Source organism: Pantherophis guttatus, chromosome 5 (assembly GCF_059756535.1).
Source record: "Pantherophis guttatus breed Tessera chromosome 5, ASM5975653v1, whole genome shotgun sequence".
Lineage (NCBI taxonomy): Eukaryota > Metazoa > Chordata > Lepidosauria > Squamata > Colubridae > Pantherophis > Pantherophis guttatus.
Window position 1 is genome coordinate 9,596,088 of NC_142067.1, and position 27,736 is coordinate 9,623,823.

Sequence of the window (27,736 nt, forward strand, 5' to 3'; positions counted from 1 at the left end):
CAAAGTTCCACAATTCTTCTTTATTGGGACTTAGGATGCAAGATAACTCATTACCACATCACACGCTTTAATAAAACAAAAAATTTATTTTGATACAAAAATTAAATAGGAAAGGCCTTCTTTTTTTGTACAATGATAAATTAAGAAATTTACAGTAGACATAGCTATTCCTCTGTACAATTGCTGGCAAACGTCCCTCTGCCCCGCTGTGTCCATTTTAACTTAAAAAAAAATCGGGGGTAGGAATTCTCTGCAATATTTGTCTTAAGACGCGTAACATACAACATGTACCTCAGTGTCACAATCTCAGCTGGCGCTGGCCAACCTGAAGCTAGGTGTCCATAAAATCATCCATGCCTTTATTTTATAAGTCTTTTTTTTTTTTTTAAAGAAAATCTCTGATACTATAATAGAAAAAATACGTAGTCAGAATCACTCCAGAACAGAAAACAGTGGGAGAGGAACTAAGTAAATATGCTTAAATTGTAACTTGGGCAGGTTAAAACATTTGCATGTGATTTAGAGTGAGCAGGAATATACCGTATTTTTCAGACTATAAGATGCACCTAGCTTTTGGGGAGGAAAACAAGGGGGAAAAAATCTGCCTCTGCCTCCCAGCAATTTGCCTCCTTGCAGCAAACAGCCTGTTCAGTTTCATCACAGCCTGATTTAGCATGAGCAGTTGATTGGTGGTTGGATCTGCCTCCCGGAATACCGCCTATCAGCTGTTCCAGGCTGCGGGGATCACCGCTGTCGCTGCCCATCACTGCATATCGCCGCTACTGCTTATCACCGCCTCCGCGCGCCCCATTTTTGGCCTCCGCGGAACCTGTTTTCAGCCTCAGCGTCCCATTTTTAGCCTCTGCACACCCTATTTTCAGCCGATTCCAGGCAACAGGGATTGCCGCCACCGCCTATCCCCGCCACCTGGAATGTGCCAAAAATGGGGCGTGCAGAGGCTGAAAATGGGGCACACGGAGGCTGAAAATGGGGCACACGGAGGCGGCAATAGGCGGCAGCGGTGATGGGTGGTGCCGGTGCTGATGGGCAGTGGCAATCCCTGCATCTTGGAACAGCTGATAGGCAGTATTCCGGGAGGCCGATCCAACCGCCAATCAGCTCCTTGTGCTAAATCAGGCTATGCTGAAGCTGAACAGGCTGTTTGCTGCAAGGAGGCAAATTGCTGGGAGGTAGAAGCTGAAGGGTGGGGGCTGGCGGGTGGGCGGGCCTTCGGCAACATTCGCTCTATAAGACGCACAGACATTTTCACCCATTTTTTGGGGAGGGGAAGTGCGTCTTATACACCAAAAAATACGGTAATTGCAATTCAGTGGCTGGTTGTTTTTTTTTTTCACCCCTCAGTTCAACATGCCATGCTACGCCCAGCAGCAGCCAAAGAAAGTGGAAAACACTCACAGAACAAATGGGTTGTGTCATTACAGTGAATAGGAGGGCTGCCCATTTTTTAAAAGTGTTTCTGTCTATTCAGTCTACTCCACCCCCCCTCCCATCCAACTAAAGACGTCAATGAGCTGGCCCCAGTCGCTCTCCCAGGTTGCTTAAAAATAATTGCAGGAAACATTTCTACACAGGGGCTCCCGACTGTAATCTGAATTAGACCATCCAGTCTACTAAGGTCAAGTTCCGGTGGCTTTACTCCTTCCAGAGCTTTGAGTATTTCCAACCCCCCCTCCCTCTCCTTGGAACCTTTCAGACAAAGGAGGCTGTCTTTTGGACAAAGGTTCACAAATTGCATTTCCACGAACTCTTTATTCATATACCCGTGTTTCTCCAAAAATAAGACCAGGTCTTATATCAATTTTTGCTCCGAAAGATGCATTAGGGCTTATTTTCTGGTTAGGTCTTATTTTGGGGGAGATACAGTACTAAATGCATCCATCTGGCTGACAGTCTTAACTGGGGCTTATTTTGGGGGTAGGGCTCATATTACGAGCATCCTGAAAAATCATGCTAGGGCTTATTTTCCCGTTGGGTCTTATTTTCGGGGAAACAGGGTAAATGTTGGGAGGTACCTGTAGAACAAAAGTCCACCAATGTGATCATCTCATCCTAGGGTGCAAACCTCTCATGCTAAGATGCGGGATGGCAATACGTTTCGAAAAGACATCATCCACTTCATATCTTTGCCGCCTCTGCCTCCATAATTTTGTAATTTGCAAATGCAAAATGAAGCCAATGACAAAAAAAATAAATAAATCACACTTTTGAGCTTGGCAGCAAATTTACAATGGGGAACGGGTTTGCTCTATTACAAATAACTTTTTCCCCTTACTTAGAAATGAGTACAAAACACGGGCCACCTAAAAAGGGAATTTAATGATCAGGTTTTCTTTTCTTTCTTTTTTTTTAAAAAAATTGTTCTTCAAGATCAGGGTTTTTCAAGCTCTGCAATTTTTAAGATGCTCAGACTTCAACTCCCAGAATTCCCCAGTCAACACGTTAGGATTACCGACTGAACAATAAAGGGAAAGAAATTCCTATTCAGAAATGATTATATAAAACACCGGCCATCTAAAAAGGTAGTTTGGTGATCAGGTGTTTTTTTAAAAAATAATTTTTCAAGATCAGTGTTTTTCAACCTCTGCAACTTTTAAGATGCGCGGACTTCAACTCCCAGAATTCTCCAGCCAGCAAGCTAGGATTTCCGATTGGATAATAAAAGGGAAAGAAACATCTGCAAAATGTTAGAAGCCAAAAATAATGCAAATTTCTTTCTTTCGAAAGAAAAAAGAAAAAAAAGAAGGAGTAGAAAGGCTCAGGCAGGTAGTTCTCATTTTATGACCGTAATTGAACTCATAAATTCGGTTGCAAGTTATGATTGTCATAACTTACATAATGTGACCGCACTTGATTTTACAAGCTTTTTTTGCGGTGGTGTTTAAGTGAACCCATTGTTCACCATGAGATGGTGTTTGGGGTTTTTTTGGCTGGGAACCAGAAGTCAACACCGATGTCCAACAAAAACATCGAAAATCGTGGTCACATGACTGTAGCCAGGTGCTGCAAACGGCCATAAATGCAGGCTGGTTGCCAAGCAACCAAAATGCGATCACGTGACTGGGGGAGGGGGACGCGGGACGGACATCGTAACTTTGGATTTCAGGCCGTAAGTCCCAGTTTTGGGATCCATCCTAACTTCGACCAGTCGTGAGTCGAGGTCTGCCCTTGAATCAAAGGAAAGTACAAGAACCTCCAGTCAAGAAATGAAGTAGAAGGTCAGGTTTTGTGACCGGTCATTTTGTGAGCTGCGAGAAGCAGAAAACGAAATAGGTATTTACGCATCGCTTCTCTCCTTAATCCCAAATGGGAACACTAAAAGCTGCCATGTGTTTCAGCGAGAACCGTACATGGCAGAGCTGCCTGCAACTCTGCAAGTAAAAAAAAAATAAAATTCCAATTCTACCAAAAAGGTAGTCCTTGATTTATAACCATTCATTTAGCAACTGTTCAAAGTTATGACGGCGCTGCAAAAAAAATTTTTTTTATTTCGGACTGGTCCTCACTTTTACACCCATCGCAGCATCCCCAAGGACATGTGATCAAAATTTGTATTTATAATAGTTGCAGCATCCCAGGGGATGGAGTGGGGGGGTTGTGGCGTGATTGCCATTTGTGACCTTCCCGCAAGGGAAGTCAATGGTGGAAGGATGATTCGCTTGGCGAACACGTTCATAAAATCGGGCGCAGTCCGCTGAACGACTGCCTCATTGGAAGTTCCAGTCCCAATTGTGTTTAAGTTGAGGACTATTTGGAGATGAACACCCCCAAGCTGACAATAGACAATCCTCACCATTAAAGGTTTTATTTATTTGTTTGTTTATAAAATTTATTGGCCGCCCATTTTATCACACGGTAACCTCTTGAGTACAAAGATATTCACTGACCTGCCTTGCAAAACTCATGAAAGTACTGCTTTTTTAAACCAGGAACTCAAGGGTGATAAAACTAATGTTGTGTGTGAAACAGGGGTGGATTCTAAATTTTTTTACTACCGGTTCTGTGGGTGTGGCTTATTTTGTGGGCGTGACTTGGTGGGGGTAATGTGACTGGGTGGGCGTGGCCAACTTTTTTTTTTTTACTTTTAAAAGCATTTTTTCTATAACCTTAAGAGATTGCAGGAAAAAAATGCTTTTAAAAGCCTCTGACGATCAGGCAACTCAGCTGGGATCGCCAGAGGCTTTTAAAGGCATTTTTTTCCCTACAACCTCTTTGGCTGAAGAGGTTGTAGAAAAAATGCTTTTAGAAGCCTCTGACTATCCCAGCTGAACTGCGCGATCATTAGAGCCTTTTTTTTTTTTTTTACTTTTAAAGGCATTTTTTCGGCTGAAGAGGTTGTAGAAAAAATGCTTTTAAAAGTAAAAAAAAAAAAGCCTCTGATGAGGTGGGCGGGGTAAGCGAGTGGCGACCGGGCCGGGGACCGGTTCGGGGGCGTGGCCAGTCAATGTTATTACCGGTTCTCTGAACTGCTACAAATTTTTACTACTGGTTCTTGCGAACCGGTACGAACTGGGAGCAACCCACCACTGGTGTGAAAGTAGGAAATACTGTTCAGATTAGGGGTGAAATGCTCCCGGTCCGTAGCGATGGCAGCCGGTGGTTCGGAGAACCGGTAATGATGGCGATGCGAGGCTCCGCTCGCCCATCTGGTTGTAGTTACTTCCTGTTTTAACCAGGAAGTAACCTGTTTTTTTACCCTCTGCACATGCACAGAAGGGTTTGCACATGCGCAGAGGGTCCAAGCATGCGTGCGACGCATGCAATTCCAAACCGGTTGGAAAGGTAAGTAGATTTCACCCCTGCTTCAGACAGAAAAGAAAAAAAAAATATTAAGGATTAAACCAGCTTCCCAACCAGTTAAATTCCTCAAGCGTGAAAGCCACCCAAGGGGTCACAGCCACCAAAAACCCCTTCAGGGCAGAGTAAATAACAAAACCACCAGATTCTTAAAACTTCGTCAATCTTCTGCATTTTATTCTCTCTGCAGCTTTTTTTTTTTCTTTTCCTTTTGAGGATAAAGGGGGGAATTTTATTTTATTTTATTTAAATAAAGCTACCCTGATATTCCTTGACCAAAAGGTAAAAAAAAAAAAAAAAACGCAAACACATTCTTGAAGTGAACTTTTCCCATTTTTTTTTTTTTTTGGAGTTCGGAGGGGTAGTCAGCTGCGCTTTCCCCCTCCCCTGGGCCTGGGGAATGTCCCCTTAATTGTAACCGACACACAAATTATGCAACCGATCCGTGTGAATGCAAAGCTGCCAAGGGACGCAACATTTCAGTTTGCCCAGACTGGCGTCAACACAAGATACAATCGCGCAGGGTGAAACATATTAAGCCTTAATTGCTTTAATGCAATGGGTCTCCAGCGGTGGGCCAGATTAGTTTACCGGGTTGACGGGGGGGGGCGGCGGGTGGGTGGGGGGGTGGAAGAGAGAGAAAAGAGAGAGAGAAAAGAGAGACAGAAATGCAGAACAAAACCAGCTTTGAAGAGAGACAATAGTCAGAAGTGGCTTTCCATTTTTGCTCATTGGCTCCCTGCTGCATACAGGCCTTCTTTAGATAAGATTTTCAGATCTGGAGACGGGAGAAAGCATCTCGAAAAATAAGCCAGCCGTGCCTGAAATCCAAGCTAGGTGACTTTGCAAAGAGAGGAAGATTCAGAGATGGTTGGATCCCAGGGCTATCACTTATCCTGGGAAGTCATTTTTTTAAAAAAACCCATTAGGTGGCAATAGCAAGCTACTTCCAAGCTCTCCACTCGCACGTGTGAAAAATCAGGAATCTGGCACAGATACAGTGGTGGGTTGTCCCCGGTTCGGACCGGTTCATGAGAACCGGTAGTATACCGGCGGGAGGCCCCGCCCACCGCCCTGGATGTCATCATCAGTGATCTGCACATGCGGAGAAGTGATCCTGTTGCGAACTGGTAGTAAAGGTAAGTAGAACCCACTCCTGCACAGATAGTCCTCGATTTATGATCATCATTCCCTCCCCACTCCTGGGGGAAGGACATTGCAAAATCTCCATTCCCACCCCACTCTTGGGCCAGCCAGAGGCGGTATTTGCCGGTTCTCCGAACTACTCAAAATTTCCGCTACCGGTTCTCCAGAACCTGTCAGAACCTGCTGGATTTCACCCCTGATTTTCAGCTTAAAAACATGAAAATAAGGACTAGGAATAGGAGCATGGTGAAAAACATCTCTTCACAACCTTAAACACCATTGGCTAGTCAGTATTTCTCAACTTTGGTGCCTCTAAGATGTGTGGACTTCAACTCCCAGAATTCCCTAACCAGCATGCTGGCTCTGAGATATTCTGGGAATTGAAGTCCACACACCTTAAAGGGACCAAGGTTGACAAACACGAAAACAGGCCCCCAAAAGCTTAATTTTGAAGAAGCTATTTAAAAGCATGGCAATGAGTATGGAGAAGTTCCCGCCTCTACCCTTAACCTTTTAAAGAATAAAATCCAGCTAAACATTTTCTAAGCCGTAAGCTCTACAAAGGAAGCACCACATATCGGATGCCTTCAGGCCTCCAATTTGGAAAAAGCTACCAGACATTTGTTAAAGCAGGGATTTAGTACAAAAAAAAAAAAAAAGAGAGAGAGAGGAAGAATTGTTCCATATCTTGGAAAATGTTAAACTCCCACCTCGATAGTTGAGGCTAAAAGTTTAATTCCTGAGCCAAACTTCCGCCAGCAACTTTTTTAGTGGCTGTGTGACTTGAAAGTTAAATTAAGAAGGAAAATAGATGCATTATGCTTCAGGTTGCTTTTTTTTTTTTGGTTTTTTTTTTAAAGGAAAGAACTTCATTACCTCTCAAAATTTCCGCACGAACTTGAAACCAGCTGTTGTCCCTGCAGAGGCTCGTGATATCACTGCTATCCTCCTGTGATGTTTGAAGGTTAATCTTGTTTTAGTAACTGCTGCTACTGAATCCGAAAAGAATCCTGCAGCTATTGTGCTTAAAAGTTTCTTTGGAACTATTGTGTTTTTAAAGTTTCTTGGGGGTTTCCCCCCCCCCACCGAAATAAATCTATCAAGGCAAGGGTTTCCGTGGATTTGATGACCTTATCTCTTGCATTGCGACATCTTGATGTCATTTGGGGGTCATCCTGATTAGAAACACATCCTGTTTCCATTCCATGTTTATTTCCTCACCCCAAACACAGCCTGAAACATTAATCGTTTTTTTTTTTTAGTTGATGACGCTAAAGGCAAATTTGACTTCTTCACTTGAATCTCGGACCTTTCTCTGGGTCTGTGTTTGAAGGAATTCTGCAGAATTTCAAAGTTTGCATCCTAAACTGCAACTTTCTGCAGCTCTCCAAGCTCTGGACCAGAAGTCTTCAAACTTGGCAGCTTTAAGACTTGTGGACTTCAACTCATGCTGGCTGGAGAATTCTGGGAGTTGAAGTCCACAAGTCTTAAAGCTGCCAAGTTTGAAGACCTCTGCTCTGGACATCACTTATACACAAGTTGAGAGATTCTTGGATTCAGAATTCCCGGACACCAGCAATTCTCCTCAAACCTTGCAAGGAATTCCTTCCTCTCTCCATTTTGTTCTCTTGTACTACTTTATACAAGACAGTGATAAATGTGAATCAGGATGGGATAAGGGGAAGAAGAAAGGGAGTGAGAGAAGGCACGTGGTACGTTTTTCAGGAGGCGCAAAAGCCCATGAATCCTAAAATGGCCGCTTGTTGATAGACACCCAAGAGGTTCTACTCTTCACAACTTTGTGAAGCCACTGTAAAAAAACTATGCTTTTTTCCCCCTCTTCCCCAGCCTGGTCCAGCTCCCTTTGCTGCTTTCCTCTCCTCTCCTTCAAAATTCTGCAAAAACTCAAATATTTCTCAATAAAAGAATTCATTTCCTTCTCCCAGATGCTGCTCTCGAAGGTAAGAGAATGTGCTGGTCCCTGTCCTTTCTTTATACCACTGTCTCGTTTCCTTTCCCGGGTTTCATCCATCCATCCGCCCTCTTCGCTCCCCGTTTTACCCTCCCCGAATTCACCAGTCTATTGGAGCACTTTTGCCAAGTGTGCAGCGTCTTGGCTGACCAAATCCACATGCCGGATGTGATGCCCACCAGGAGGGACATGAAAATCTTGAGCATCTCCACGGCCATGTTGGAGGCATCAGCGGAGTAGCGAAAGATCCCCCAGTTGGAGATCTCGTAGAAATAACAGGCGATGACGCAAGTCGCCGGCACCGTGTAAAGCACGGAAAAAACCCCAATCTTCACCATCAACCTCTCCAGCTTGTCCGTTTTGGTCCCGTCCTTCTGGAGGTTGGACCTGATCTTAAACAAAGCCACCAACCCAGCCGCAATGAAGAGGGTGCCGATGACCAAGTAAGTGAACAGGGGAGCCACCACAAATCCCGTCAAGGCATCAAGGTTCTGGTTGCCCACATAGCACAGCCCCGTCAGCTCGTCGGCGTCGACCAACCTCATGATCAGGATGACGATGGTCTTCACCGCAGGGATAGCCCAGGCAGCAATGTGGAAATACGAGCTGTGCATCTCGATGGCCTCGTGGCCCCACTTGAGCCCGGCGGCCAGGAACCACGTCAGGGTGAGAATCACCCACCAGATGGAGCTCGCCATGCCGAAAAAGTACATCAGCAAAAAAATGATGGCACATCCGGTGTTCTTCAAGCCCTCCTGGATGAGAACAGGTTCTATGGCCTCGTCGAAGTCACAGGAAATCCTTTCTCGGCCTACAGTCAGCCGGACAATATAAGCGATGCTATAAATATTGTAGCACATGCTCAGGAATATGATGGGCCGCTCCGGATAGGAAAACCGAGTGGAATCAATCAGAAAGGTCAAGACCGTGAAGGCGGTGGAAATGAAACACAGGCTCGCCCACACGGCCATCCAGATGTCAGTGAACGCCTTGGCGGACCGGCTGTAGAGGCCAGCGTCGTAGCCGCATTTGAGGACACAGGTCAAGCTTCTCCGGACCCAGATGTATTGATCTGCATTCGATCCAACGCTCTGGCATTCCTCTCCAGGGTGCAAGGGGGCCTTGCTGTGGAGTGGGACGTCTTCGTCTCCTGGCCCCTCCATGCACATGTGATTGTGGTCGTTATGTGGGGGGAACTTGCTGCAATTCAGGTTTTCTGGCCAGGAGAACCCAAATTCTTTCAGGACCGGCTCGCATCGCCTTTTGACGGAGAGGCACATACCGCTACAAGGGCCGATTGGGATGTTGATTTGCTCGGTGCACATGGGGACGTAGACAGAGCACAGGAAGAACTGGAGGAGGGAAAAAAGGACACATCAACTTCAGAAAAGTGCATGCGATGCTGTCTTCCTTATGTCCTGCATCCTAAACTTCTCTGGGTTTCCCAAACTTGGGTACTTTAAGAAGGGTGGATTTCAACTCCCAGAATTCTCCAGCCAGCAATTCTGGGAATTGAAGGCCATACAAATCAAAATTGAGACGCTTGGCTTTGGCATCTATTTAGGACAGTTGCAGTGGACAAGCAAAGTCAACGGGGAAGACAGATTCACTTAACTGCCGTGTTACTAACTTAAAGTGATTCACTTTAACAACCCGTGGCAAGAAAGATCATAAAATGAGGCCAAACTCACTTAACAACTGTCTTGCTTAGCAACGAAAATTTTGGGCTCAAATGTGGTTGTAAATCAAGGGTTACCTGTATAGAAATCAACAATCAGGGACATAGCCAAAAGCATAGGTAGGTTTTGTGTAAAAAAACGGATCAACCAAGCTAAACCGAAATCTCCAAACCAAATATGGCTTGGCTCCTACTGGTGTAATGGATCCATCCATGTATTTTTCTTGGCAACAGTGATTTGCTATTACTGGAATGTCATTTCAAGTTGCCAGCCTGAAGAGCCAGTTTGGTCTAGTGGTTAAGGCACTAGGCTAGAAAGCAGCAGATTGTGAGTTCAAGTCCCACCTTAGCCAGTTGGGTGACTCTGGGCCAATCACCAGGAGATGGTGATTTCTAGTCCCGCCTTAGGCATGAAAGCCCATTGGGTGAATCTGGGCCAATCACCAGGAGATGGTGACTTCTAGTCCCGCCTTAGGCGTGAAAGCCAGTTGGGTGAATCTGGGCCAATCACCAGGAGATGGTGATTTCTAGTCCCGCCTTAGGCGTGAAAGCCAGTTGGGTGAATCTGGGCCAATCACCAGGAGATGGTGATTTCTAGTCCCGCCTTAGGCGTGAAAGCCAGTTGGGTGACTCTGGGCCAATCACCAGGAGATGGTGATTTCTAGTCCCGCCTTAGGCATGAAAGCCCATTGGGTGAATCTGGGCCAATCACCAGGAGATGGTGATTTCTAGTCCCGCCTTAGGCATGAAAGCCCATTGGGTGAATCTGGGCCAATCACCAGGAGATGGTGATTTCTAATCCCGCCTTAGGCGTGAAAGCCAGTTGGGTGAATCTGGGCCAATCACCAGGAGATGGTGATTTCTAGTCCCGCCCTAGGTCACCCCGATAATGCTATACAGAGGAAGTTATTTTCACACAAATGCACAGGTAACATAGAAGAAAAATATGTCCCCTCCCAAATGCTAAACATGTATATGCATGGCGATACCTCAGCCAAGAACTTTATAAAAACTTCCCCGGATCAAGAAATGTTTGAAGCTGCCACCAGAAATAACTGGGATTAATATAGAGCCAGAAAGAAATCCGAACCATTTTTATTCAGGCTTAATACAGAATGTCCTCGACTTACGATGGTAACTGAGCCCCCCATTTACTTCCTAATGTATAGAACTATGACGACAGTCATAAAGTGGGTTACCAAATGACCGCAACTGAATTTAAGACATTTTTTTGCTGTTGGTGTTAGCGAACACGCTAACAGTTGTAAAGTGAACTCTACCAATTTTTGTTGGAAACCTGAAAGTGATGCTGGTTTCTTGCAAAAACGTAGTAAAGGCCTTGCAAATGGCTGTAAATGCAGACCAGTTGCTGACCTCCCAAATTATGATTAGGTGATATGTGTGTGAGAGAGAGAGACAGATAGGAATAGCTTTGAATCTGGATGCTAAGTAGCTTTTAACTTGTAACTTCGACCAACTGGTCATAATTCAAGGATTACTGTATAAGCTCATAGAACAAGGGAGTCCAAAGTTGGCAACTTTTAAGACTTGCGGACTTCAACTCCCAGCATGGCCAGCCGAGGAATTCTAGGAGTTGAAGTCCACAAGTCTTAAAATTGCCAAGTTTGAAAACTCCTGTCTCAGGGTAACAGATACAGACGAGCTCTTGTTCAACAACATCTCATATATTTAACTTGCAATACAACCGTTTGTTTGCATGTTTACTCAAAGATCAGTCTCAGTGTCACCCGTGACGCTTGCCTACAAGTAGACGCATTTACTTAGGATCACAAGCTCAGTCGTGGTAAAAGCCAGGCCATGGACTTGTGTGTGTGTGTGTGTGTGTATGCATGTGTGCCCTTTTGAGTCAGACTGCCTACACAGGTTCCTGCTGTTTTCTTGGCAAGATTTCAAAGGTGGTCGGTTATTGTCTCCTTCTTAGAGCTGAGAGAAAGGGACCGGCCCAAGGTCATCCTTCTGGCTTCATGTTTAAGGCAGAACTAGAACTGTCACTCTCCCAGTTTCTAGCCTGATGCCTTAACTACTACACCCGTCATGGCGAACCTATGGCACGGATGCCACAAGTGGCACGTGGAGCCATCTCTGTGGGCATACGAGCCGATGCCTAGATCAGCTCCACCGCGCATGCCTGTGAACCTCCCGCCAGCCAGCTGATTTTCAGCAAGGTGGATAAAAATCAATGGTTTTTTTTAAAAAATCAAAAAAATCAGATTTTTTTTTTATTTAAATCGGATTTTCTTGATTTTTATCGAATTTATTTTAATAAAAAACTTTTGGGGTAAAAATCTATCGTAAAATAGTTTTCTATTTAAGATACATAAATAATTTAGTTTATTCAGCATGAAATGGAGCTTAGTTATGTAGCAGGAGGCTGTATATTCTGCAACACTGGGACTATCGGTGAGTCAACAGTGGGTCAAAGGAGTAGCAGAGATGACAGTTGCTCTTTAAAAATTATGATTTAAATCGAGTTGATTTAAATCAAGCCTTTTTACTAGTGATTTAAATCATGATTTAAATCGTGATTTAAATTGTGATTTAAATCAACTCGATTTAAATCAAATCCACCCTGATTTTCGGGTCTCTATCAGGAGACGGGCACATGCGCAGGGGGTGGGGGGCACATGTGCAGGGGGTGGGGGCACATGTGCATATGGGGGGGTCGCGCGTGCATGTGGGGGGGTGGGTCGTGCACGCATGTGGGGGATGGGGTGCAGCATTCCCCCCATGCCCCATTTTTGGTCCCAGGAGGCTTCAGGGAAGCCTGCTAGCACCAAAATGAGGGTCATGCATGCATGTGGGGGGGGGGCATTGCATTATGGGTGTCGGCGCTCGTGCACGTACACCAAACTGGATCTTTGGAAATATGAGTGTGGCCTTAAAAAAAGAAGCAGCAAGAAATTTCTACTGAATTTAACATAGATATTTATAGATCTACAAAGGTTTGTTTGCCCTTCGCCATTATTGACACAGACCTAGAGAATGGCTCTTAAGCCAACACCATTCCACCCCAAATGATTAATGCAGGTAATCCACGGCTTTCGATCACAATCGAGCCCAACGTACGACTACAATTGAGGCCCAAATTTCTGCGGCTAAGTGAAACATTTCTTAAGTGAGCTTTGCCCCATTTTACGACTTTCCTTGCCACAGTCGTTAAGCGAATCACCGCCGTGGTTTAAGTTAGTGACACGGTTGTTAAGTGAATCTGGCTTCCCCGTAGACTTTGCTTGTCGGAAGGTCGCAAAAAGAGGATCACGTGACCCCCGGGGACACTGCAACCGTCATAACTACGAGCCAGTCATAAATATGAGCCAGTTGCCAAGCGGCTGAATTTTGATCTCTCGACCATGGGGATGCTGCAACAGTCGTAAGTGTGGAAAACAGCCATAAGTCACTTTTTTTCCGTGCCGCTGTAACTTTGAATGGTCACTAAACGAACTGTTGTAAGCCGAGGACTACCTGTACTTTTATAGGAGACACCAAAGGAATTCAGAAGGCTGAATGGAAAAAGGTAGACATTAGATCTGAACACAGAGTCCCCTGATTCAGGCCATGCTCTCAATCTCTGCATCCAAAAGGAGATATAAATTGGGTCCCATCCCATCCCTCTCCCCCCCACCCCGTTTTATGTAAACTGGAAAACTTGTTAACATCTTACCACCTTCCCTGAAAAAGCCACCCAAAACTGGTCCATTCTAGCTGCTAGCAAGAAGCAAATAAACTATTGACGTGTCCAAGGAAATGGAAAGCTTTATTGCCGTTTCAGGTCGCTAATTATTAATGTGGGCTAGAAACATGCCTGAATGCATTTGACCGGCGAAGCTGTTTCAACTGTATTTTTAAAAGCCAGCGCTTATTTAGGGTGGCCTAAAACTGAGTCCCTGCCTGTTTCTCCCCTGCAGTTTCGTTTTCATGCATGTTTAAATGGAAGGGATTTCGCCTCCATTAAGGTGAACGTATCTGACATACTTTAAGGCAACTGCTGGTTTGTCTTTTGTTTATTAATGTCAATTCGGAGCACCCACTCTGGTGTCGGAACTGAGTGCGGTTGTCTAAATTCCTGAGCTACCTGAGCAAAAACACACACTCTGCAGGGATAACCTGCCAATCTCCTACCTAAGACAAACCTGAGATTTTCTTTTCAAAGACAAACAACTTTTTTTTTTTTTTTTTGCCTCCGTGTGCAAATTAACCCAAAGAGAGGAAGAGGGAGGCTGGCAGAGAGAGAGAGAGAGAGAGAGAGAGAGAGAGAGAGAGAGAGAGAGAGAGAGAGAGAGAGAAGGAAAAAGAGAAAAACTTTAGAAAGATTGCATTACAGCTTTTCACACACAAAAAAAACCCCAGATCTTTGTGGAGTGGAGTGGAGTGGAGTGGAATGGAGTAGAATAGAATAGAATAGAATAGAATAGAATAGAATAGAATAGAATAGAATAGAATAGAATAGAATAGAATAGAATAGAATAATTTATTGGCCAAGTGTGATTGGACACACAAGGAATTTGTTTTAGGTGTGTATGCTCTCAGTGTACATAAGGAGAATAAAATACATTCTTCAAGAATAAAAAGATAGAAGACTTAGTGATAGTCAAGGTTACTAATAAGCTATCAAATGGTAATTCAATATAAATCAGGGTGGATAAAAATCAATGATTTTTTTAAAAAAAATTTAAAAAATCAGATTTTTTTTTATTTAAATTGGATTTTTTTTATTTTTATCGAATTTATTTTAATAAAAAACTTTTGGGGTAAAAATCTATCGTAAGATAGTTTTCTATTTAAGATACATAAATAATTTAGTTTATTCAGCATGAAATGGAGCTTAGTTATGTAGCAGGAGGCTGTATATTCTGCAACACTGGGACTATCGGTGAGTCAACAGTGGGTCAAAGGAGAAGCAGAGATGACAGTTGCTCTTTAAAAATTATGATTTAAATCGAGTTGATTTAAATCAAGCCATTTTACTAGTGATTTAAATCATGATTTAAATTGTGATTTAAATCAACTCGATTTAAATCAAATCCACCCTGATATAAATTGAAAGATACAAGCAACATGGTTATAGTAATAAGTTGGAAGAGAGAGATACTAGTAAGGAAGAGAAGAATAATAGTAATACAGTCTTAGTAAATTATTTGACAGTGTTAAGCAGAGGGATGGCATTCGGGGAAAAAACTGTCCTTGTGTCTAGTTGTTCTGGTGTGCAGTGCTCTATAGCGTCATAATTGTATTTTATTTATTATTTATCATTATTTATTTTATTGTAAGTCTGTTTCTTATCTTGGCAGATTCACACCCAGTGGAAAACGTGGCTACTGTTCTTTCACTTTGCTCTTCAGTTTTTACTCCAAACAAAAAAATGGGTTTTGCGCCATTCCTTTTCTACACCTGCTAGCTAGCACAGGTAGTCCTTCACATACGACCGCAATGGACCCCCAACATGGTCCGTTGCTAAGTGAGACAGTTGTTAAGGGAGGCTTGCTCCGTTTTACAGCTTTTCTTGCCACAGTCGCTAAGTGAATCACTGCGGTCATTAAGTTAGCCACACGGTTGTTAAGTGAATAGTCAGAAGGTCGCCACATGACTCCAGACACCGCAATCTGCCATAAATATAGGCCAGTTGCCAAATGTCCCAATTTTGATCCAGGGGAATGCTTCAACAGGGCAAAAAAACCCCAAAACAGTCACTTTTTTCAGTTTCTTGTAACTTTGAACGGTCACTAAACGGACAGTTGAAGTCAAAGACTACCTGAACAAAATACTAAAAGGATAGGTAGAGTCTGCAGTGACCAAGATCATTGGTTAGAAGCAGGGTGGATTTGATTTAAATCGAGTTGATTTAAATCACAATTTAAATCATGATTTAAATCACTAGTAAAAAGTCTTGATTTAAATCAACTCGATTTAAATCATAATTTCTAAAGTGCAACTGTCATCTCTGCTACTCCTTTGACCCACTGTTGACTCACCGATAGTCCCAGTGTTGCAGAATATACAGCCTTGTGCTACATAACTAAGCTCCATTTCATGCTGAATAAGCTAAATTATTTATGTATCTTAAATAGAAAACTATCTTACGATAGATTTTTACCCCAAAAGTTTTTTATTAAAATAAATTAGATAAAAATAAAAAAAAATCCGATTTAAATCAAAAACATCCGATTTAAATTTTAAAAATCTGATTTTTTTGATTTTTTTAAAAAAATCATTGATTTTTATCCACCCTGGTTAGACGTTCACTAACTCTGCAGCTTTTAATTTTCTCAGTGAATCTTCCTCACAGGGGTGTTGTAAATTTCTCTGAGCTGATACTTAGGACTCTTTGAAAGCAGAAAGAAAGAAAGAAAGAAAGAAAGGAAGGAAGGAAGGAAGGAAGGAAGGAAGGAAGGAAGGAAGGAAGGAAAGAAAGAAAGAAAGAAAGAAAGAAAGAAAGAAAGAAAGAAAGAAAGAAAGAAAGAAAGAAAGAAAGAAAAAGAAATAAAAATAATTTATCAATCTTGGGTCTATTTCTGGTCCTCTTACTTTGCACAGCTAAGATCAGAGGTGGTATTCAGCCGGTTCAGACCAGTTTGCCCAAACCGGTAGCAGAAATCTCGGGTGGACCACCCGCCCACCTATAATAAACTTCCTGGAGCCATTTTTGGAAAACAAGGCTTAACCACAAGCAGGAAACCATGATGAGAAGGCAAGGAGGTGGCACACAGCGCCCTCTCTGTGGGCACGTGAGCCGTCGCCTCAGCTCAGCTCCGGTGCAAATGCGCTCGCTCCTCCTGCCAGCCAGCTGGTCTTCAGGTCTCTGCCGCGTGTGCATGGGGGGGTGGGCGTGGGGGCACACATGCGTGGGGGCTGGGCATAAGGGGGGCATGTGTGCATGCAGGGGGATGCACGTGCATGCACATGTGTAGGAAGCAGGGCGCATGTGGGCGTGCATGTGTGGGGGCAGGGCGCATACGGGGGACACACACACATTGCATTTTGGGGGTTTGCGTGTGCTTTGGGCACTCAGTCTGGAAAAGGTTAGCCATCCCTGGTCTAGGAAGTGACCTAAGGTGACTTTTTTAAAAAAAAAACCTCTCCTAAAAATAGTGTAGAGAGCATCTGGATGGGGAGAAACAGACTCAGGCTCAACCCATCCAAGACCGAGTGGCTGTGGTTTCCGACATCCCGATATAGTCAGTTGGTGCCATCACTGACTATTGGGGGCGAGTCATTGGCCCCCACGGAGAGGGTTCGCAACTTGGGTGTCCTCCTGGACTCACGGCTGTCTTTGGAAGAGCACATGACGGCCGTGGCCAGGGGGACTTTTTATCAGGTCCGCCTGATTCGCCAGTTGCGTCCCTTTCTGGATCGGGACTCGTTAAATACGGTCACTCATGCTCTCGTTACTTCCCGCCTGGACTACTGCAATGCTCTCTACATGGGGCTCCCCTTGTAGAGTTTGTTCTAAGCAAGGACTTCACTGAGCCTGATGCTGCGTGAGTTTGCAATACATCCACTGTGTTCTGGGTTTCATACTCTTCTCTTCCAGCAGAGATACAGGCACAGTGACAATTGCGCTGGAAAAAAAAAAGTGACTTATTATTCCGCTGAATGATTGTCGCAGCCTTCCCCTTGGTCACGTGATCAAAATTCAAGACCGTTGACAAATGACTCGTATTGATGACGGTTGCAGAATCCTGGGGTCATGTGATCAACTTTCACAACCTTCTGACAAGCTAAGTTAATGGGGAAGCCGGATTCACTTCCCAACTGTGTGACTGACTTATCGTGCTACAACTGCAGTGATTCACTTAACAACGGTGGCAAGAAAGGTTGTTAAGGGGGCCGAACCCCGCTTAACTGCCTCGCTTTGCAACAGAAATTTGAGCTTTGTGGTTGTGAGTTTAGGACTTACCTGTACATGATGCGGGTCTCAGAGGCAGGCAGGGAAAATGACTAAAAGAGCCTTGGTGGTGCAGCGGACTAAAGTGCTGTTAAGTAGCACTTAGCTGCCAACTGCCTGCAATTACTGCGAGTTCAAATCTCACCAGGCTCAAGGTTGACTCAGCCTTCCATCCTTCCGAGGTAGGTAAAATGAGGACCTGGATTGTGGGGGCAATAAGCTGACTTTGTATAAAAAAGAACACCGCTTAGGGGGGGCCAAAAGCCCTACTAAGCAGGTATATACAAAAAGTATGAAGGCTATTGCTTAACGTATTGTAAGCTGCCCTGAGTCTCCAGAGAAGGGCGGCATATAAATCGAATCAATCAATCAATCAATCAATCAATCAGTGAAGGCATTTCTATGTTGCATTAGGACAGCTTGGGTTCATGAACTGAACTGAGATACAGCCTCTTCTTCATACGTGGGGATACACTGAAGCTTACAGCTCTTCTGGAAGGTCACTTTCCAAGAATCTCATCAAGTTGAGACTCTAGAAAGAGTTCATAGAAGAGCAAGAAAGATGATTAGGGGACTGGAGGCTAAAACATACGACGAACGGTTGCAGGAACTGGGCATGGCTAGTCTAGTGAAGAGAAGGACCAGGGGAGACAGGATAGCCATCTTCCAATATTTGAGGAGCTGCCACAGAGAGGAGGGGGTCAAACAGTGGTGGGTTGCTCCCGGTTCGGTCTGGTTCTATAGAACTGGTAGTAAAACTGGCGGGAGGCTCCTCCCACCCACCACGATGTCATCGTGGGTGATCAGCGCATGCGCAGAAGCTTCTGCGCATGTGTAGAAGCATGCGGGGTCAACCTGTTTTCCAAAGCACCTGAAGGCCAGACAAGGAATAATGGATGGAAACTGATCCAGGAGAGATTCAAACTAGAAATGAGGAGGAATTTTCTGACAGTGAGAGCAATCAACCAATGGAATAGAAGTTGCCTTCGGAAGTTGTGGGAGCTTCATCACCGGAGAATTTCAAGAAAAGATTGGACTGCCACATGTCGGAAATGGTGTAGGGTCTCCTGCTTAGGCAGGGGGTTGGACTAAGATCCCCTCCAACTCTATTAATCTGTTTAAATTCTCACCAAAGCCAGGCCCCACCAAATTATGTCACCTATTATGTCAACGCACACCTATTTGTGCCGGGGATATATCTGAATGCAACCACCATCACTCTAGGATTGCAACCCATCCTAGTGGAAACTAGGATGTTGATGTTGGTTTAGACCAGGGCTGTCAAATTCCTGTTCTGTCCCCATCTCACACACGCACACAGCCAGCCAGGGATTAAATAAAACTTGCAGACAATAAATTCCTTCGATAACAGGATTGGCAGCAACCCAGTAGCTGCTTGCCAAGAACTTTACTCTCAGAGGGAGGTGTTCCTCCTCCGTCAGATGAACCAAAACAAATACACAAAGCCACAGAATTGTCAAGTCCAGTCCGTATTAAATCCAAGGCAGGCAGATAACGTAGTTTCAGAGATACAATGCGACTCGCTAGTTGTTTAGTTTTGTCCGTCACAGAGCCTGAATGGCCACCACACCCCCTTTTATCCCCTGTGGGGTGTGGTCCAGTGACTCAGCTTAATCTCTGACACGCCTCCTTTTCTGCTGCGTGCGCTTGTCTCTCCGACGCTGGCGTGGATCCAGCCAAGACTTATCTCCGTCATTGTCCGACTGCTCGGCGATACCTGGCTCCTGGCCAATCTCTTCTCCTTCGGGAGACACCTGAGGCATTGCCAGAGAGGAGGGTCCTGGAGAGGGAGGCCTGGGCAACTCCTCTCCTTCACTTTCGGAGCCTTCTCCCTCCGATAAAGCGGGCTCGGGGGTCGGAGTCACAACAATTCCTGGCCTATGGGCTGGATGCGTCATGCGGTGGCCATGCCCACGCCCACTTTAGTGAAGGGAGAAAAAGTCCCAATATGTCACGTGATGCTGCTGTGACGACATGCGTTTGACACCCCTGGTATAGAGTAGAGTAGAGTAGAGTAGAGTAGAGTAGAGTAGAGTAGAATAGAATAGAATAGAATAGAATAGAATAGAATAGAATAGAATAGAATAGAATAGAATTCTTCATTGGCCAAGTGTGATTGGACTGACAAGGAATTTGTCTTTGGTGCAAAAGCTCTCAGTGTACATAAAAATATATATACATCAAGAATCATAAGATACAACACAGCGATAGTCATAGTGTTGGTGATTACCTTTAAAGCGCTCCATGGCTTAGGGCCAGGGTACTTACGGGACCGCCTTCTGCCACCAATAGCCTCCCACCGGCCGGTTCGCTCCCACAGAGAGGGCCTCCTCAGGGTGCCGTCGGCCAGACAATGCCGGCTGACGACCCCCAGGAAGAGAGCCTTCTCTGTGGTGGCACCTACCCTATGGAACAATCTACCCCCAGAGATACGAGTGATCTCCGACCTCCGGATTTTTCGTCGGGCCCTAAAAACTCATTTTTTTCAACTAGCCGGTCTGTCCTGATTTTAGGGTTAGTTTTAAAATTTTTAAAATTTTAATATTTATTTTAATTGACAAGTTTTAAATTATGAGCCAAATTTATAAATTATCTTAATTCTATTTTAATTGTGATGTTTGTATAGATGTTTTTTATCTGGCTGTTCACCGCCCTGAGTCCGAAAGGAGAAGGGCGGTATAGAAATGCGAATAAATAAATAAATAAATAAATAAATAGGATACTAAATAAGCAATCAAAATCATACTAGAAAACTAAATAAAACAATATAATCGTAAAGATACAAGAAACAAGGTTACAAGTAAAAGGAGATAGGTAATAGGAAAGATGAGAAGAAGAATAGTAATACAGTCTTAGTAAATAGTTTGACAGCGTTGTGGGAATTGGTTGTTTAGCAGAATGATGGCATGCAGGAAAAAACTGTCCTTGTGTCTAGTTGTTCTGTTGTGCAGTGCTCTATAGCGTCGTTTTGAGGGTAAAAGAGGCCATCATGGTTGCAAGAACAAGCAAGAAGAAACCCAAAAGAGGAAAGCAAACTATGTAGAAGGAAAGTGTTTTAAGAAATGCTCACCTGGATTAGGCCAAATGCTAATCCAGCAATTTGGCATAGTAAAATATCTAATCAGGAGCATTTAAACACAACACCATGGACGGGAGGTAAATATTTCCCTTCCACTATTGCTCCCTAGCAGTTGGCATGCATGATTCCAGAGGCAACAGCTAGTCCTCGATTTACGACCCCAATCGAGCTCAACATTTCCATTGCTAAAGGGAGACAGCTGAGTGAGTCTTGCCTTATTTTACAACCATTCTTTGTCACAGTGGTTAAGTGAATCACTCCAGCTGTTAAGTGAGCAACGCAGTTGTTAAGTGAATCTGGCTTCCCCATTGACGTGGCTTGCCAGAAGGTCGCAAAGGGCGATCCTATGACCCCGGGACGCTGTGACCGTCATAAATACGAATCAGTTGGCAAGAATCTGAATTTTTAGATCACATGCCCACGGGGATACTGGGATGGCTGTAAGTATGAAAAACGGTCGTAAGTCACTTTTTTTCCCCAGTGCCGGTCTAAGTTTGAAAAGTCAGTAAAACAAAAGGTCATAAGTCAAGGACTACCTCTATCAAGACCCTGGATAGCCACTGTGACTGTATTAGGAATCCATCCAGCCCTGTCTGAAAACCTCACAACTGATGGCCTTCAACCAACCTTAGGAGTACGGATTGCATGGCTGAGCAATGAATGGCACAGATATCTCCTTTATATATATATCCTTCCTGAATTTCCCAGCATTTTATTTTCAGGGATGGCGCTTAGGGTAGGGGTCTCCAACCTTGGCAACTTTAAGACTTGCGGACTTCAACTCCCAAAATTCCTCAGCCAGCTTTGCTTTACTTGCTGAGGAATTTTGGGAGTTGAAGTCCGCAAGTCTTAAAGTTGCCAAGGTTGGAGACCCCTGCCCTAGAGTAGACCCCCTCCTCCTCTACTTTTTCTCCATTGTGTGAGATTTTTATACACTTCTCTTGTGTGTTTTGTGTGTGTGTGTGTGTGTGTGTGTGTGTGTGTCCCTCCCTCTCTCCAAGCCTAAAAAAACGAAAGCACCCCTCCTCCATCTGTAATTTTCTCTGGTCAGGATCCTAATCCAGGGGTCTCCAACCTTGGCAACTTTAAGACTTGTGGACTTCAACTCAGCTGGCTCCCAGGAACTCTGGGAGTTGAAGTCCACAAGTCTTAAAGTTGCCAAGGTTGGAGACCCCTGCCTTAATCAGTCCTGGTTGCCCTTGGTCCAAAGTTGTACCTTCTGCCCGAGGTCCTCCAAGCTCTGTTTCCCCTATAAGCCGTGTTTCCTTTATTTTCAATGCCCTCTGGCATGATTCCAAGCTTGGAATTTGATTTTTTTTTCTTTCCCCGCCCTCCAGCCTGCAGCAACACACTGTTAACTACTTAACTTAGCATAACCCTGATCCCCATTGTAATTCGGATCTCCAGCTGTGTAGGGGGGGAACATTACTGCTTCAACCTCAGCTGGAGGCCGTTGTCCCCCCCCCTCCCCGGGCAACTGTCCTCCAGCCCAGTCTTTGCCAAGTACCTCTCAGTACACCTGATCCCCTCCAAAGCCTCTTGTCTGGAAACACCCAGGAGTGAATTAATCTCTCCACTACTCCAGAGAAAAGCATGTTTTGAAAGGTGCAGGACAGTCATCGGTTCTTTCATGCCTGCCATGAATAGGGTTGGTTGGGACTGTTTCTTGCAGAAGTTTTACATAGTCTGTCTCTGCCCAGCCTCCCTTGTGAACCCCCCCTCCCGGCCTTTGGAAAACCCCCCCACACACACACACACCCATCCACCCACCAGCAGAAAGACAGCAAGATCTGAAAAGTATTTGCAGAAAGGGGGCTGTTCTTATCAACCAGGGATGGTCACAGCCTTCCTAGATCTCAGAGAAGGGTGCCCCTATCCCAGAAGTCAGTAACCTGCGGCTCTGGAGCTGCATGTGGCTCTTTCACCCCTCTGCTGCGGCTCCCTCACACGCAAAATATGCATCATAACCGCCAATGTGCGACACCCGCCAGCACGCGATTTGTTGAGCTTTTCAACCCTCCGGTAGGCCAACCATGGATAAATCCAAGAAAAGAAAAGTTTCAGAAGAAAACAGAACGTTTAATTCAACTACATATGCTAGTTTTGTGGCCGCTCAAGAAATAGTCAGGCACGGGAAGGGTTTTGTGGCTCCCGGTGTTTTCTTTTCTGTAGGAAACGGGTCCAAATGGCTCTTTGAGTGTTTAAGGTTGCAGACCCCTGCCCTATCCAGAGGATGAAATTTCCAAACTGCTTTCTTGTCGTGACTGTATACAGGTAGTCCTTGACTTATGACCACAATTTGACCCCCCCCCACATTTCCAATTGCAAGGTGAGACGTTTGTCAAATGAATTTTGCTCTCGTCTTGCGACTTTTCTTGCCACCCTGGTGGAGTGAAATCACTGCAGTTGTTAAAATTGGTATAACAGGGTTGTTAAGCGAATCTGGTTTTCCCATTGACTTTGCTTGTCAGAAGGTCACTAAAGCGGATCCCACGACCACGGGACCCAACAGATGATCCCCAATGTGAGTCGAGTTCCCAAGCGCCTGGATTTTGATCCCACGACCATGCGACAGCCGTAAGTCTGAAAAACGGTCGCAAGTCACTTTCTTTCTTGCCGTTGTAACTTTGAACCAATGTTAAGTCAAAGACTACCTGTAATTGCCAGCTAGACTCAACTTTGCTGATAATTCCCACAACCTGTTTGACCCGGTTGGCTTCTGGACTAGTAGCCTATATCGGGTCAAGCAAGACGACTTCATACCACGTCCTTTCAAAACGTGCACGGTTTAAGTTGGGCAAATATAGGCACAAAAGTCTCGGATAGGAGCAAGCATTACAATATGATCTCAACCAGGCTTGGCTCAGCGGCTAAGACGAAGCCCTGGTGGCTCAGCAGACTAAAGCACTGTTATTAACATCAGCTGCCTGCAATTACTGCAAGTTCAAATCTCCCCAGGCTCAAGGTTGACTCAGCCTTCCATCCTTTCTAAGGTAGGTGAAATGAGGACCCAGTTTGTGGGGGCAATAAGCTGACTTTGTATAAAATATACAAAAGTATGAAGGCTATTGCTTAACGCATTGTAAGCCGCCCTGAGTCTCCGGAGAAGAGCGGCATATAAATCAAACCAAAAAAAAAGACGATCAGAAAGGTCGGCAATTCGAATCCCTAGTATAGGTCTCTTACGTGAGCAGGGGGCGGGGGTTGGACTAGATGACCTCCAAGGTCCCCTTCCAACTCTTGTTACTGTTACTCTCGGACCTCTGGAAAAGGGCAATCAGCACATGGCCCGGGAGCTCTTTTCGTGTTTTTTTTTTTCCTTCTCTCAAACCCATCTGCCTCCTTTTGGGGAAAAAAAAAAAAAAAAAAAAGCCCAATCCGCTTTTCGCCGCAACTCCGGAGCGAAAAGAAGCGAAACTAAAGGACGAAAAGCGCTGGAGCCTTTTTTCTTTTTTTCTTTTTAACGACCTCGATCTTTAAAAGTCCAAAGGCCGAGATCTCCACGCGGCTAAAGCTCGGGAGTTAAGGCAAGCAGCTCCCCACCCATCCCGGGGCTCATCTTTTGGCATCCCAGGGGGAGGAAAAAAAGGGAAAGCGACCCGCGTGGGGGGGAAAGGAGAAAGGGAAAGTCACCCCCGGAGGGCACCCACCTGCAGCTGGCTGGAGCAGCCGTACTGGATGAGCGGGGTGAAAGTGGTGAGCTGGAGCTCGGCGTCGGTTTGGAACTGGCTGCCCACCAGGTTGGGCATCTTGGTGACGTTGTAGCCCAAGTTCTGGCACATGGAGATGCGGATGGCATCGCAGCGCCGTTCCTCTTCGTCGCCGAAAGCGCACGCCGCTTCCAGAGCCGCCGCCAGCAGCAGCCACAGCAGGAGCAGCAACCGCCGCCGCCGGGCGCCTTTTGGCCCCGAGGCCGGGCACATCGTCCCGGCAGGCTGGGCGCCAACTCTGCCGGTTCCAGCCCTGCAGCGGCAGCAAAAGCCTGCAAGCCGCCGCTCCTTTCCCCCGGATCCCAACGTTCCCCGATCGCCGGCCGCTTCTTGCGCCTTGCGCGCTTCTGGCTTCGCCGCCGGCTCAGCGCGCTGTGACACCAGGCGAGGCGGTGCTGGCTGGGCGAGAGGAGGGGGCGGCGCCGGCGGGCGGGCGAGCAACCTGCCCAAGGGGAGGGAAAGGGAGGCCTCGCTGAGGTCCGCCCCCGCCCCCCCCCCAGCCTCCCGCCTCCCTCGGCCTCCAGCGCCGGCCGAAGGAAGAGTTGAAGCAGGATCAGGAAGCCCGACGTCTGCCTCGGAATGGGAAGCGCAAGGCAGGACGGGGGGGGGGTGGGGGGGTGGGGGGTCTTTCGTGCTGCGGGATAAGAGTCGAGATCACGGGAAGGGGGAATGCCGCTTTCTAATGCCTTGGGTAAGACCAGACTTGGAATGGGACTATTATGGCAATTTGCACACAGCTAAGGTGCCACAACCAACTCACCACAGCTAAACTTGCCAGGGCCAACTCGCCACAGCCAACTCACCATGCCCAACTTGCCATGGCCAACTTGCCAGGGTCAACTCACCACAGCTAGGGTGAGGGCCAGGGCCAATTCACCATGGCCAACTTGCCAAGGCCAACTTGTCACAGCCAACTTGCTACGCCCAACTCACCACGCTAACTTGCTATGGCCAATTCACCATGGCCAACTTGCCATGGCCAACTTGCCAGGGCCAACTCACCACAGCTAACTTTCCAGGGCCAACTCGCCACAGTCAACTCACCACTGCTAACTTGCTACGCCCAACTCACCATGGCCAACTTGCCACAGCCAACTCACCACAGCTAAACTTGCCAGGGCCAGCTCACCACAGCTAACTTTCCAGGGCCAACTCGCCACAGTCAACTCACCACTGCTAACTTGCTACGCCCAACTCACCATGGCCAACTTGCCACAGCCAACTCACCACAGCTAAACTTGCCATGGCCAACTCACCACAGCCAACTCATCATACCCAACTTGCCATGGCCAACTTGCCAGGGTCAACTCACCACAGCTAACTTGCCAGGGCCAACTCACCACGGCTAACTTTCCAGGGCCAATTCACCATGGCCAACTTGCCAGGGCCAACTCACCACGCTAACTTGCTATGGCCAATTCACCATACCCAACTTGCCATGGCCAACTTGCCAGGGTCAACTCACCACAGCTAACTTGCCAGGGCCAATTCACCATGGCCAACTTGCCAGGGCCAACTTGCCACAGCCAACTCACCACAGCTAACTTGCTATGGCCAATTCACCATGGCCAACTTGCTAGGGCCAACTTGCCAGTCAACTCACCACAGCTAACTTGCTACGCCCAACTCACCATGGCAACTTGCCACAGCTAACTCACCACAGCTAACTTGCTAGGGCCAACTCACCATGGCCAACTTGCCACAGCCAACTCACCACGCTAACTTGCTACGCCCAACTCACCATGGCTAACTTGCTATGGCCAATTCACCACAGCTAACTTGCCACAGCCAACTCACCACAGCTAACTTGCCACAGCCAACTCACCAGGGCCAACTCGCCACAGCTAACTTGTCATGGCCAACTCACCACGGCCAACTCACCATGGCCAACTTACCACAGCTAACTTCCAGGGCCAACACACTACAGCCCACTTGATGCAGGACAACTCACCGCAGCCAATTCACCACAGGACAACTCGCTGCGGGACAAGAGTTACAGTAATATCAAAGAAACGGTGGAATAGAATCATTAAAGAATGGATGCAAAAAGTTCCTGCAACCGTTCATCATATGTTTTAGCCTCCAGTCCCCTTAACCATCCTGGTTGCTCTTCTCTGCACTTCTAGAGTCTCAACATCTTCTTTATAGTGTGGTGACCAAAAGGATGGGTTATGTAAATGCAATGGACTTCAACTCCCAGAATTTCTCAGCCAGCACTTTATTCCAATTTTCCAGCACGCTAGAAAATTAACATTAAAATTAATTAAGAAATTAAAATTAACTTCTGGGTATTCCAGAAGTTAAAATCCAGGCATTTTAAAACTTGTTATAGGGTTGAGAAACACAACAGCTTAACCGATTGAATGCTTTGATGTGTAGTAAGAAAATGAAGCCCCCCCACAAAAAAGACCCCTTCTTTGCACCCCAAAAAAACCTTGAGAAACAGAGAAACCAAGAAAAGAAACGTTGGAATCAGAAACCTACATAAATGTGTTGCAAAAGCAGAAACGTTGAATTTAGCCTGTATATTCACAAAGAGGTAATCGACAAACTAAAGATAAGGGGATAGGATTAATTACATGTGTCAGACAGGATTAAAACCCCAAAGAAGCCAGTATTTAGGATTAATTACAGTTGTTAAACAAAATTTAAAAAATCCAAGGAAGCCAGCACTTTAGACTCATAGAGTGCAGTACTGGAGCTACTTCAGCTGACTGCTAGTTCAGCAGGTCAGCAGATCAAATCTCACTGGCTCAAGGTTGACTCAGCCTTCCATCCTTCCGAGGTGGGTAAAATGAGGACCCAGATTGTTGGGGGCAATACGCTAGTGCTAATGCAATATGCTATTATGCAATATGCTATATACTAACTTTGTAAACTTTGTAAACCGTTTAGAGTGGGCTGTAAAGCACTATGAAGCGGTATAGAAGTCTAAAAATAATAATAATAATAATTGCCGGCCTTTGCGAGACAAACTAATTAAAATCAAATAACAAAAGTACACAAAACAAGCCTCTCTAAATTATGAAATGCTGTAAAAAAAAATAACCTGTATAAAAAAATCCATGCGCTGACCAAACCCAATTGGTCAGCTGTCCCAGAACTGAACACTGTGGTTCTGTTCATCAATAAACTTTCTTTCCAATCAGCCTCCATTTTATTCCCGGCTTGGAAGTGAAACTGGATTTTCCCTCCAACAGATGGATGCAGCCTGCCTTATGGATCAGGGGTGGGTTCTACTTATTTTTATTACCGGTTCGCAACAGGATTGCGCGCACGGACTCGCTTTGCTCACGCATATGCCTTGCTTTGCGCATCGCTGATGATGACATCCGAGGTGTTAGGCGGGACCTCCCGCCGGTTTTACTACCGGTTCTTGTGAACCGGTCCGAACCGGGGGCAACCCACCACT

At 45.6% G+C, this 27,736-nt stretch overlaps 1 protein-coding gene across 1 annotated transcript; it reads right to left on the minus strand.

Moving 5' to 3' along the window:
• FZD4 (frizzled class receptor 4) lies at positions 1-24,893 on the minus strand. Its single transcript, XM_034407499.3, has 2 exons — positions 24,265-24,893; positions 1-9,285 (listed from the first exon to the last, which is right to left on the minus strand). The coding sequence occupies exons 1-2, from the start codon at positions 24,535-24,537 to the stop codon at positions 7,954-7,956; spliced, it is 1,605 nt and encodes a 534-aa protein (XP_034263390.2). The 5' UTR covers positions 24,538-24,893; the 3' UTR covers positions 1-7,953.
• Between the last annotated feature and the right edge of the window lie 2,843 nt (positions 24,894-27,736).

Bases quoted from the DNA above. Each gene is read 5' to 3' on its own strand.
- FZD4 (XM_034407499.3), bottom strand. From the start codon at position 24,537: ATGTGCCCGGCCTCGGGGCCAAAAGGCGCCCGGCGGCGGCGGTTGCTG. The intron at 9,286-24,264 runs GTGGGTGCCCTC...TCCCTCCTCCAG, and splicing joins GCTGCTCCAGCCAGCTGCAG to TTCTTCCTGTGCTCTGTCTA.